The following is a 13721-nucleotide window of genomic DNA, read 5'->3' as shown; positions in this document are numbered from 1 at the left end:
CTCGTTTCTTGTATGAAATGTGCCAGGAAGTTTTATTATTTCCCACTGAACCTTGCATTCTTATTTTGAATATGCATTAACACAATTTTATGCAAAAAAAAAAGACAAATATGCTCAAGAGAGAATTTATTAGATAAATCATGATATACTAAAATACATCAATAAATTAACTTTAAAAAAATAGAAATAACTTTATTTAAAAACAAACAAAAAAACAACTATCCCCTAGTGTTTAAATTCATACATTGCCATAGCTGCAAAGAAGTCATGTTTTTTATGTGCTAAAAGTCTTTTAGCACACTTGAGAGACGTTTCATTTTCTCTTCCATGATTCTCTTGTTGGTTTCTGTCTCCTCCAGGAGCTGACGCATCTCTTCTTCCACTTCAAACACCTGAAGAAGACGCAAACAGAGGACCTCAGCTTCAAACAACAACCTCATTAAATTAAAATTCAACTTTAATTGTTCAGTTTAAGGTTCTCACACTCAAGAGGGCAGTATTACTTATGATATTGTCAAACTGCATAACTGCATCACATGATTTTTCCTTCTTCCTTCCCTTAATCTTGTTAAAAATGTATTTTTTCAGTGACAAAATCTCAAAGCACCTGCCTTGGAGGGAAACCAGCCATTTCTGTGCAAAGCGTCTAAACTTTACCTTCTGATTGGCTTGTTCAATCTGTTTCTGCTTTTCATTCGCCAGTCGAAACAGCTCAGCTTGATGTGCAGCCTGGCAAGACTCGAGCTGTCGGCGAAATGCATCATCCACACAGCGTAACTTCTCCACTGCAGCCCTGCAGAACAACAACAACATAATGTTAAATAAGGCAAGGCAATTTAGCTATATCACTATCAATCCTGATCATGATTTGTCCAGATTTCAGAAGTAATATGATCCTAATATAATGAATTCTCCAGATTAGATTTTGGGTTTGGCAGAGAGATGGAAACAGTTTTTACTGGCCAAACATTTCAGAGCGACACATCCTGTATTTGGTCTTCCTTTTTGGCTTTGGAAGGGAAAAACATTTTATCAGCTTTCTTGACTTAGGAAATAACTTTACTCTCCTCTGGGATTTAGGAAAGCTGCAGAACTGTCCTAACCCGTTCCCAGCAGGTGGGCGATGATAGGTGTGCACATGTGTCTGGTAGATATAGAAATACAAACTGAAGAAAACTTAAAGTAACAAGTTTCTTCTAAACTTTGGACTGCATCTAAACGTCTTTTAGATTCATTTTTTTTCCAGGATAATCACTTCATCTAAAAAACTGCTTACTCCTGAAAAATGTGATTTAAAACAAGCAACTACAGCTACAACATCCATGTAAGTGCTGCCGTAATTGCAACAAATTTGATGCCTTTCCTGCCACTACACATAGTCATATCTATTTTGGTTATCAACCACGGTCCTTGATTTTTGCTCTTGTGAGATATTGTGTCATACTTATGTGCTTCTGTTGCTTTATCTCTTTCTTCCAGCAGCAGACGTTCCTTGGAATCAAAGTTCTCCTTCATGCGTTTCACCTGGCTCTCCAGCCGAGTGAGCAGGTCTGCTTTTTCCTGCCACTTCTTACTAGAATCACTAAAAACAGGAAAAGATACAGAGAAATAGAAAAAAACAGAACATAATGGTGATGAAGAAACCGATCTGATCGAGGAGACATTTCTTCATTCGCTTTAAACATGGATATTGAGTGGGTTTGAGGATATAAAAACATGAAGTTATTCCTATGTATAATGCAGATTTTTGCATTTTTAGTATGTCTATGTATTTGTGATGGGACACTTGCCTGTAAACTCTTTTAACCTCCTCGAGTTCTGCCTCTTTATCCTCCAGCTGCTGCTTCAGCTCCTCCTTGCGCAGACTCAGATGCTCTATCCGCTCCCTCAGCTCAGCCTGCTGAGCCGTTTCCTCCTCCTGCTGCTGCTGGAGCCTTTTCTGGGCCTGGACCGCTTCCTCACGCAGCCTACGGATCTGATCATCACGCTCCTGCATGGCCTTAAACAGCAAGACGGCAGAGGAGACAGAGAATCTGCTTTAGTGTGTCTAATGAAATCAGGACAAGTTAGATACACACATATACAAAATGTATGTTAACATATGTTGAAGTTGTGGCATGTTCTGTCACATGATGGGCTTTTTTTGTTGTTTTGCTTTAAGAGCAATACACTGGTTATATTAATCAAAGTATCCTGCTACCTCTTTGAGTTTGCGGATGGTCTCTGTTTGGTCATCTATGATTTTGGATTTGATTTTTAGGGCATCGTTGTCCCTCTCATTCTGTTTCTTCTGAGTCTCCAGTTCAGCACCCAGCACTTCTATCCTGGCCTCCAGGCGTCCACGATCTTGAGCCAAGGACACTCCTAGTAAAGAGAAATACATGAAACTGAATCTTTTGTCTATTTTCATTAATTTATCCCTTATTTGTTTGTGTCAGTGCCAATAAAATGTGTTGTGCATTTTAATGCCTCAAACGAAGCATTTTGAAATGTGAACGTTTAAAAAGGCGTTAGCTACTGTTGGACAATTAACTTGCCTATCCTTGCCTGAAGTGCTTAACAGTGTTTCTCCTAAATAACCACTAGATGGCAGGCTTTACTTGATACAGATTAAATAAAACAGAAGATACAATTTTAAACCAATGCCTCCTTCACACTGATTCTGGAGTATAATCTTAAAAATGAGGAACATGGACTAAAGGAATACCTATATTGGTGTTTGTTGATAAACTAAAACTGGTTGTTAGTGTGTGTCATGCACTATGAGGCTGATTCAAAGTCCTCCTGGATGTCTCTCCCACCTTGCTGAGCGAGCTCCTGGCCCCAGATCCTCCTCTCTGCCCTGAGGCCGTCTATCACCGACTCCTGAGCCGTGAGCTGAGACAACAGTCGCGCCTTGTCTTTCTTGAGCAACTCGAGCTGCACACCAAGACGCCGGTCTTGCTCCACCTCTGCTTCCAAGGAATGCAGACGGCTCTGGCAGAAGGACACACAGACAGTATTAATGATCAATGGCCATCTGTCAGGGCTGACAGATGGAAAAGCAGCTGGATCCATTCAGTATTCATGATGTCTCAAAGATGTCTCCTACAGGCTCAGGCTCAACTATTATTGAAAAGGCGATGACTGATGCTCAGAACTGGTCATCACCAGTATATCTTATATATAATGTGATTTTTCAAACCTGATTAGATAGCTTATTCTTTATTTACTTAAAATGCTGAAGAAAAAGCTATTTTACTTTCAAATCAGTGACAGCATCTCTCTTGGCTTTGATGAGTTCAGAGATGCGGTGCTTTTGTTCCTTGACCATGGCTGTGAGTTCCTGCACCAGAGAGCCAGATTTCTTCTCCCTCTGCTGGGACTGGCTGAGGGTCGACCTGAGCTCCAACAGCTCTGCTGTCATCTGATCACAAGCTTCCTTCACCTACAAAAGCAGAACAAGGTTGTGGAATGTGAATAAGATATCTAGGAGCTGAAGGACTTTTGGTCCAAGCATTACTTGACTTGACATATTTATCCATCAATGTCACATTTGATGTCTGACAGAGAAGGTTTCAGAGTTGTGGATTTAGAGAAGTCAATCTTTTAAAGGTCTCCATGTGTGAGGATTTGGCTGCCAATCTATATCTTATTCAGACTTCAGACCTCCTTATGGTCAAAGGTTGGAGACTTAAAGTAGAAAACGGCGCAAGTGGTAGCAATCAAGATTAGATTAGATTTTGTGCAGAGGCTGAATGAAATCTGTAACCGTTTTGAGAAAGTACAGATTGATTCAAATCCTATCTTTTTGTATCGCTGTCTTCCTGTGGCAATCACAGACTACTTGTCCAGAGAGATGATCCTTCATTCAATTCAATCTCAGCTTTCACCATCGGACTGAAAAAGAAAAGGCCTATATAAATTGGGTTCAATCCCAGTTCAATCATTTCACTTTTTACTGGACACAATGTCATTTATGAGCTGGACTTTAGAGAGAACATGGAGTAAACATTAGGGCAAAACTTCAGTGATTACAGGCCATCTGTATGGCAGGTGTCCATGTTTTAGCGGACCTCAGAGAAGCGAGCGGCCTCGATGGTTAGCCCCATGCGGAACTCGTCCTCCAGGGCAGCGTACTGCTTCCTGCCCTCTGCCAGTTTCTCCTGCAGCTCCACCTCCCTTTGAGCATGTCTCTGTTCCACTGATGCAACTTCTTTTGCCACTGCCTCACGGAAATCTGCCCCGCCAGGCTGCAAACGCAAGTCCAACTGTTTTCTGTAAAACAATGCAAACAAGTGTATTGCATTTACCTGTTTAACACAACACAATCAACACAATCACACTTTGTAATATGTGGGTCATAACATGAAATTCCAACTGTATATTTAAAATACATTTTAAAAGATTCAGTAAATACAGGAAGTTGAGGGCTTAACAAATAGGAGTGTTCCAGAGTTTAAATGTGACATGTGCAGACTCTTGGCATTAGATTAATATCCAATGGTAAAATTTAAAGTATTGTATTTAAAATGTATTTATCCTTTAATAAGTAGGTAGCAGATCATTTTAAAGGACTTTTGCTACATTTATATATTAATGCACTCAAAAACTTAAAGGAACTAGATCAGTTCACTATTTGTAAAGTCTTTAAACAAGTCACATGATGAGATGAACATTGAAACAGCTTTTGTTTGTCCCATTCATACTAATTATTAAAAGATCACTTCCAAATAAGAGATGGGGAGCTAAATCTACAGTCCTCCTTTTGTGCTAAAAGGTATTGAAAAGTTTATCTGAAAACTAATGTGAGACTTCAGACACAAGCACACAACCCCAAAAGTGTCACCATGTTTTCATTATTTCTTATCATCTGGTGCAGAAAAATCTGCCTGTGTTTTCCTGCTGAGGCCAGCCCGCTTCAAAGCAAAGGCAAAAACAAAAAATAAAGAAACCTCTCATGTGAAATAACCAGCAGAAAACATTGCATCCATGTAGGAGCTCATCCCTCACAACAGAGGCTCAGGTTCAGATGTACCTGTGCTCTTGTTCTCTGGATGCCAGCAGTTCATGCAGCTGCTGCAGTTTGTCTTTGTGCTGACGTACTGAGGCTCTCTGGATGTCCAACTCTCTCTTCAGAGCTGCTGCTTTGTTCTCCAGCTCCTGGTGTCGCTTCATCTGAGGAAGGACAGCACATGTTTTATACCAGCCTGTCACATACTGTGAGAGCTGAATGATCGAATCCTTTCATCTGTCTACATTTATTCACTCTGCAGGAGACTATATGGTGTAATAAGGAATCATACTTTCAGATTTGTAGGACTCATTTCTATGTTGTGAATGAACACCTGCATCAAAATGTCAAAGTGTTCTCAGTTCTACAAAATAAACCGCTGTACCTCTTCAGCCTGCTGACGAGCCCTAAGCGCCTCTCCATGGGTGATGCCTTCCTCCAGTCTACGCAGTGCAGTCTTGAGTTGTTCTTCACTGCTGCGGGCCTGCTCCAGCTGCTGGGTTAGGGATTGACACCTCCCCTCCAGCTCATCAATACGAGTCTGCAGTTCAGAGCGCCCTGATCGCTCCTTTAGCAACATTTCTTTCAGTCTGGATGGGGAGAAAGCTTGATAACAGCATGCAAGCAGGCAGGAGTAATACCCCAAATGTGTATTTTTAAGGTGTATGGAAACTGGTTTAGGCAACCACTACCAATTGTGTGATAACCTTGATTGTCCCCTGTGTTTTATCTCCCACTGTTAAAAATGTGATAGCCTGTGAAATTGAAAAAAAAAACCTGACACAGTCACAGAATAGTCCAAATCTTATCTCGAGGGAGAGAAAATGGAAATATGGTGAAAATGGAAATAGGAAAAAAAAAACACATTATAAAAAAGGGCAGTCTGGTGAAAAGAAAAAAAAAACAAAAAAAACCCCAGCAAAACTGAAAGTGTGCGACCACATACAGTTCTCTCTTCAAATCTGCTGTGATGACTCATTTCTCTGTTCTCCTGATCGAGCGAGCGAGTCAACAATAGCAGCCGTGTTCGGCGTCATTAGAAAGTGACAGCTAAGATTGATTCATGTAATACTGCTGACATATGCTTGTCACCGGGCTTCTAATTACACCCATAATGCAGATTTATCTAAGCAGGCAAAAGAACAGTGCACAAACTAGTTACACCTGGCTCTATCTGTGCAGCGCAGAGGGAAGAAGCTCACAGCCAAATGGCCTCACACGTGTGTAGGAACAGAGATAGGGATATTTAATCACAGATAATTATAGCCTCTGGAGTTTAAATACAAGGCACACAAGCAGGGTGAGCGCGTAGCTTTAAACTAAATAGCTTTACTATCAGACAACTGCAGGCATACTTTAAGGTTTTTGGGGTAATGGAGTTAAATGTGTGCTTGATTTGATGAGAGGCTGCGGGACGATGAGAGTGTTCCTCACTATCGTCCCGTTTTAATGGTGGGATGGATACTCATTGTTCAAGGATGAGACAGGTAGTAGGTCCTAGTCCCAGAGGAGCCAACACAAATAATGAAGAGGATAGAAATTAATGAAAATCCATTATGCGGTTGACAACTAAAATCCACAGAGACAAGTTCAATTATCCCCTGTCATCATGGTATCTGCCTTAAAGCTACTGCACCGTGCATAGTGCATACGTGTGCATCTCTGCGTACAGCTACTAACCTGTCAGTGGTGTGCAGAGCCATGCTCTGAAGGTCTTTTTCCTCGCTGACCTTTGTCTGCAGACACTTCAGATCCTCTGTTAGTTTCCTCACAGCCTGTTCAGCTTTCCAACGCCTCTCCCTTTCCTGGTCACGCTCTTCCACAATAGTCTGAATGCACAGGAACACATAATTATCAAACAACATTTAACATATGGACATGGTTGTATCATTGGGACACAGAGTTGTTTTTAGGTTATTGACCAGAATAATGTCAAAAAAGGTTGAAAAGATCAAACTAAAAAAAATTATTTTGTTCCTGTTTGTGCATGTTTTTGTGTTAACTAGAAATACTAACTGTATGTTTACACAAACATGATTACGAATGTCGACCTCTTTTACAGGGACATAACCTTTTTCATATTATATTCAGCTGGCTTTCACTCAGCAGGTGACCTATCCATGCTGTACCCTGTATGTCTCCTCCTCCGCAGTGGATTTGGTTTTCACGTCGCCCGAGGCCTTAGCAGCTCTTGAAGGCACCATCCGTGTTGGCCCTGCTGCATCTATACCCCCTGCGCTGCCAGCCTTCCTCCTGAGCCCCACAGCAGACTTTGAACTCCTCTGTTTATGATTCTCCTGATCGCTGCACATAAAACAAATCACAGATATTGAACGGGCAGTAAAATTGATTATAAACAGCCCTTTGGCTAATGTCTGGCTCTATAAAAGGTCAAAGCAGATGATTGCTCACTTTTATAAGAAGGCAAAGTTTGAACAACTTCTTGAGCTAATATTTTCAAATCACCTTGGTTTTAATGAGGACAGTGGAGAGCTTACTTAAGTTAAATTACTGAATCTTAAGCACACGCCGTCAGTGGCTGATTAAGGGAGATGAGGGGGAAGACCACAGAAGCACGGTCGTTAATCATGGGAGTGAGATGACAGTTGTAATTTCTAACAGAGGGGAAGAAAGTTTACCACATTACTTAGAAGAAAATGTTCCAGCCCCTTTCAGCTGGAAGGTAAAATGATGATATTAGGTTGATACATGCTGAACAAAGTGGAAATACCAATGCTAAATCTTGTGTTTGATTATTATGACTGCAGGCTTTGTCAATTACTACTTCGTAAACACTTCTGTGTCAAACTTTGGCAAGTGTATGGATGTGATTATATCATTACTCAAAGGTACACCCCCTGATTTTATTACAGGCAAGACAAAATGTATTTAGATAGCACATTTTATACCCGAAGGCAATCCAAAGTACTGAAAACGTCTTTCCACAGTTGGTTTCAAAACATTCAAAGTAGGTTCTGAGGAATTCAGGGCTTTGTGTGGGTGGCAGTTATCTACTATAACAAAATCAGGGAGTACACATGGAAACATGATGGCAAAACAGATTATTTTCACTTTAGAGTCCTGACACTGACAGCTAAAACATCTTGTTTAAAAGAGATATGCAGGTACAGAAATACCTGTCTGATCTCCTGCCCTTGGTCTTCTTGGGTGTCGTCCTCGATGTTGTGCAGTTACGATATTTGGGGATCCTGGTGCCCCTCCTGTTTTCCTTCCCGCTGTCACACTCACTCTCTGATGTGAGATCTGTGTCCCTCTTGGCTTTCCGTACCATCACCGCAGAAGGAGTAGAGCTACAGGATTTGTTACCTGCAGGGACCTGAGTAAATATTGCAGAAACACTCATAGTAGGTGATGGGATAAAAAGAATATCCAGCATGAATAAAACATGAGATATGCAGTTTTATAGACAAAGAATCAACATTAAATGGAACATTAGAATTTTAAAACATTTTAAAGTCCCCTAGCTATATATGCAGGTCAAATACTACTGATTTCTAAAAAGAACTAACATACCAATGTTTATTTCTTTATCTCACCTACTGTATACTAAACTCACACAAATACACTTCTTAATAAAGTGTCTGCAGTGTTAAACAGGCACCTTCTGGAAGAGCTGGGACACCTGGTGCTCTAGTTTCCTGATGCGTTCTTCATTAACGGGGTCTGCTGGATCAGCCGCAGTGGAACAAACCGGCTGGGAGCTCTGGTGTTCCGGTTGTGCGGCCGGACCTGTGATTGCACCGGAGGTAATCTGCTGACGAAACTGGGTCAGCACCTTATCGATGCGAGGTGTGGTGAGAAGGACGTCCCCTCTAACCTGCAGTGGAAACTTAAATTAGCTTTTTTTCCTTCCCATTTTATTGAGGGTTCCCACTGTGGCTGTGCTACACTCCACTGCAGCTGGTTTTGCTAATGAGAAAAACAGATGGATGTTGCCATCTGGTGCAATGAATGTGTAAAATAACTTATTGTAAAGAGATCAGATTCCCTAACGTTCACTATCCTGGTATAAACCAATTAAATTATATAACGTTCCAGCAATTCGGTGACCACTCTGCTATTTACGACATTTCTACAGGGTGATAAAATCCAACGATCAATGCTGTCATTTGACAGCAAGGTCTTCTAAGTAATTAAGTCTTCCAAACGTCTTCAATAATATAACACTATCCTTTTTCTGTTAGCACTCTCAGAAGGTGAGAGGACAGGCGCTGCACTGGAAAATCACACTTCTTTTCCCAAAATAGAGATGTGGATGATTCTGGAAACATAACACCACATGTACAAACAAACATTTATTTACTTAACTGAGGTCTTGTCAATGAAAAATATAGATATTTTAATTCCCTTGCATTTGGTAGCTATGTAAGTACAAAAGTGTTACTGTATAGTGTTATGATTTTTGTGCCATAAGTTTACAGTAGATAGTCTGTTATTTCATTTTTATGATATGCACCCTTTCAATGTTTATATACACAAGATAAACTTAATTTTTGAAAAGCTCCCTCTCCTGTCCTATTGTTCTATACACTGTATGCATTTTGTAAATTTATTATGAGTCCCTCTGTGACTACGTTTTAAAACATGTTTTGTAATTTATCTTAACAGACTTTGTGGTTAAATGAAAAAATAGCATGTGTATTCATTAATTTGCACTGTCCCTTCTCTCTTTAAATAAAGAAAATGTCAAACACAAAAAAATGTTAAATTAAGAAAAAAATGTAACAGGAATATGATCATTATAATGAAAAATAATAGTATGAATGAATATAATACTACTAATAAGGAATTAAAAATTAATAAAAAAATACCGCTTCATTGTGACTGGTATCTGAAGACAGCAGAAGGTCAATATAGTCCTCCAGACCAGGGATATCACAGGGACTCACTAGACCTGGATGTGATGGATTTCCCAGCTGGTCCAAACCATCCAGCAAAGAGATCTGTGGCAACGACTGCATAACAATCTCCCTGTAACCTGCAGGAAGACAGACGCACACATACATGAGGGGACCTGACGAGGCTCGAGCTGGGTGATTGCCCATGAACGCCATAATTCAGCATGGTCACATCAGTGCTTTATGGCCTGGATAATGGTGGGTTTGTTGCATGAAATCAAATAATCTATATCTAAATTAATAACCTCTTCTGCTCTTGCTATCCTCATATGTATTATTGACGCAGCTCACTTAATGAGAACTGAGCACTGATTATAATACGTGTGTATCTACGCATATTGACAGCGAGGGGTGTAAGAATGTAAGTGTGTCCTTGCGGATTTAAACACATGCTTTTAACAGCTACTGCTGTAAATTAATCATGATCCGGAAGACATGGATAATGGCTGCACATCATTTAAAGAAAAACAGTTATTAAGAAACATGCCATGACATGCAGAGAGAGATAAATAGACCACAGTGCTTTCATTTCAGACGATACAGGGTAAAGTTATGAGTCATTTATTCTGCAAAAACTAACAATTAACCTCTGGGCTACAGAGGGATTCATCAGAAACAACATAAAGTGAAGAAAGAAATAAAGTACGTGTTTATAGCACATGTCTGGAAAAAAAAGCCTGCGGTATTATGAATGTTATTTGATAGCACAGACACTCAGCAATTAAGCCAATATAGACTAATATAATACACAAAATACAAAAAAAAGTTTATTTGTTTATTGGTTTATGCATCTGGGAAAAAAGTGGAAAACTGCTGCATCTATGAAGTGTGCCCTCAAAGTAATAACACAAGTTTATGTTACTCTATGTAATAACTAACATACATTTTCTTCACCATTCACTGAGGCCCTGGAGAGTCTTACCCTCCACTTGGAAAACCTCTGGTTTATAACATAACTGCGATAAATCCTGTTTTTATGATGGTTATAGTGTTCAAAACTATTTTGGAGCCCGTGCTTTGTGGTGCTGTGATATGAAGTGGTGGACAGAACGGTGAAATATAAACCTCCAAAAGTTGAATCAACACATCTTTACAATAATTTCAACCAAAACAGAACCATTATCTTCACAAAGGTAATGCTTTGTGAGGGGCTTTTGTACGATATATTATATTCTTTGCGCTTTTGTCCCAAGAGACGTACAATATATGTGTATTCAGAACTAGATGTTCCGACATCCAGCATGCCTTCAAAGAGAATAACTACAATGTACAAGCGTGTCCAGCTTTTTGTCGTTTTTAATGGGAGTATTTAAGTGCTAGCACTGGGTGGCGTTTATTGAAGTTAATATTGAAGTTTTTGTGCATATCAGCAAACATGTGCTGATACAGTATACATCTGTACAAGATCAATATTCACAGGTGGTTAAAAACTGTACTCAAAAATAACCTTTTCATGCCCTACCTTGTGTCCTACACACAGGGTTGTCTCTGCCATCATGGATCAAAGTGACCTCTCTTAAATGTTGCAATCCCAGCAAGCACTGCAGCAGGTGATCGATGTTATCCAGGTGGTTGCCATGGAGACTGATGTGCTTCAGCTTGTATTCCGGGCCATGAAGATACAACAAGCCTAATCAACAGTATTGACATGTCAGTCACTTGTTAGTGTTTTCATTTGAGTGTTAGGAGAAGATAACTCTTGTTCGGTTTTGGTATTCATCTCACCTGTGAGGTTGTTTATCTGATTGTAGGACAAGTTTAATCTTGTTAGGTTCACGAGGCCATTCAGTCCTGAGGTAAAGGGAGGGGACATTAACAAACGACTGATTTTACAGCTCATAAAGCAGCGCCAGAAACACCAGAGTAAACACGACTGCAACAACACAACACACTCTGTAATGAAGAATTATTACTTGGAGAACATCCGGAAAACTGAAACACCTACTGTCTGAGTAAAATGGTGACTAAAGACTTACCTTCAACCTTGGTGATTAAGTTACAGGATAGATTTAAAGTCCTCAGGGAGGTGAGGGAACTTAGACCATCAATCTTAGAAACGCAATTGGAGGAAAGGTCTAAGTGACGCAGGTGCCATGCTGAGGTCAGGCCCTCGATCCTCTCGATGTGATTGCAGTGCAGATTGAGCGACGTTACAGTGGGACTCACGGAGACGTCGAGCAAACTAGACAGAAAGGTGAATCATCAAATTTACCGTGAGAGAAAAACTTTGATTATTTCATATTCTGCAACATGTTTCTAAAACTGGCAACAAACTATACATTTTATGATTGCCAACTTTATTATATTACCAATTTGTCGATTAATAGTTTAAATTTCTACAAATCACCAATTTTGAGAGCTCAAATTTATGTCTTCAGGTGTCTTTTTATGTCCAATAAACAATCCAGAACTTTAAAATACACATATCTGTGTAACACAGGAAAAGCAGCCTATCCTCACATTTAACAAGTAAAACTAGCAAATATTTGGTATTTCTATTTGATATGATGTCCAAAAAGATTAATCTATTACCAAATTTCTTAGGAGACATTTAACAAGATCTACTTAAGATCTCATTTCACAGCTTATGGCCTTAATTTGAGGATTATTTCTCAATTTCAGAGTGAAGTTTTTGACATATTTTAAAAGTATTTGAGATGAAACGATGAGGCAATCACTAGAATAACAACTGGCACCTGTTTTGATAGATCAAATTAAGTAAAGATGCCAAACTCTCTCTGGTTTCAGATTCTGAGTTGTTTGTTTGTTCTGTTATTTGGGTCTTGTTATAGCAAACTGAATATTTAATAAGACGTTATTTTATTGGGATGAGGACCCCTCATCAACAGTAGTAGTACTTCACTTGAATACTTAATTTTTATACTACTTCACTACATTTAAGGGGGAAATGATGTAGTTTTTATTCATCATGTTTATCTGACAGCTATAGTTACTAGTCACTTTGCAAACAAACATGAACTGCTATTAATAAACTACCTAATAGTTTGTAGGAAACAGGTAAACTGTCGTTGATACTGTTTACACAGAATACATCAATAATAATAATCCAATAACATAGCTAACATATAGTACAATAGTATAACAGTAACAGGAGTTATTCTGTCTGCTGCAACGTGTACTTTAGATATTTAAATGTTAGCACAGCTCAGGTAAGTAAGCAAGTTTCCAGTAAACTACTGAACAAATAAAAAAGAAACATTAGCTGTGACGAGTTCACGTTACCTTGATATATTCTTGTCAATAAGACTTAGCTCCTTGTCTCCCATGACGACGACATGCAGCTAACCGCTATTTATGGTCCGTACTGTAGAATATGTAACTGTTATTTATCGTCCGTACTGTAGAACGTGTAGCCGGTATTTAACGTCTGCACCATAGAACGTGTAACCGTTACTTAACGTATGTACTGTAGGACGTGTACTTGTTATTTAACGTCTGCACTATAGAACGTGTAGCCGTTGTTTAACGTCTGCACTATAGAACGCGTAGCCGTTATTTAACGTCTGCACTATAGAACGTGCAGCCGTTAAACATCAAGTCTGCTGTCATGTTATTAAAACTGCTCGGAGTTAGCCACCTAGCATCCGAGTAAAAGTTTCCTAACGATCGAGTTCGGGAGAAAAAACTCACTCAGAGCCGTTTACAAAGCAAAAAAACAAAAAAACTTAAACAGCCAACAAATCTGGTGTCCTGTCTCCAAACAGACTTAATCTACTTTATGAGTCCGTTAAAAGAGTTTGTTTGTTTTTGTTTTTAGCTTCTCCTCTGTCGACTTGAACTAGCCGCTT

The 13721-nt window shown here is 39.5% G+C and overlaps 1 protein-coding gene across 1 annotated transcript; it reads right to left on the bottom strand.

The window, feature by feature from the left end:
• Positions 1–111: 111 nt before the first annotated feature.
• Positions 112–13715, bottom strand: lrrcc1 (leucine rich repeat and coiled-coil centrosomal protein 1). Its single transcript, XM_019266282.2, has 19 exons — positions 13156–13715; positions 11889–12094; positions 11638–11703; positions 11375–11542; positions 9826–9992; positions 8616–8831; positions 8131–8330; positions 7123–7297; positions 6674–6822; positions 5379–5583; positions 5018–5157; positions 4056–4257; positions 3242–3427; positions 2802–2976; positions 2201–2364; positions 1791–1999; positions 1445–1582; positions 658–793; positions 112–392 (listed from the first exon to the last, which is right to left on the bottom strand). Exons 1-19 carry the CDS (start codon positions 13197–13199, stop codon positions 282–284), a joined length of 3057 nt encoding a protein of 1018 aa, XP_019121827.2. The 5' UTR covers positions 13200–13715; the 3' UTR covers positions 112–281.
• Positions 13716–13721: the final 6 nt, after the last annotated feature.

This window comes from Larimichthys crocea, chromosome II (genome assembly GCF_000972845.2).
Source record: "Larimichthys crocea isolate SSNF chromosome II, L_crocea_2.0, whole genome shotgun sequence".
NCBI lineage: Eukaryota > Metazoa > Chordata > Actinopteri > Sciaenidae > Larimichthys > Larimichthys crocea.
This window is presented reverse-complemented; position numbering and strand designations above follow the sequence as displayed.

Coding starts and splice junctions, on each gene's coding strand:
- lrrcc1 (XM_019266282.2), bottom strand. CDS start 13,199: ATGGGAGACAAGGAGCTAAGTCTTATTGACAAGAATATATCAAG. Junction 5,584..6,673: donor GCTCTGCACACCACTGACAG/GTTAGTAGCTGT, acceptor CTCCCCATCCAG/ACTGAAAGAAATGTTGCTAA. Junction 2,977..3,241: donor ATGCTGTCACTGATTTGAAA/GTAAAATAGCTT, acceptor TCCTTCTGCCAG/AGCCGTCTGCATTCCTTGGA.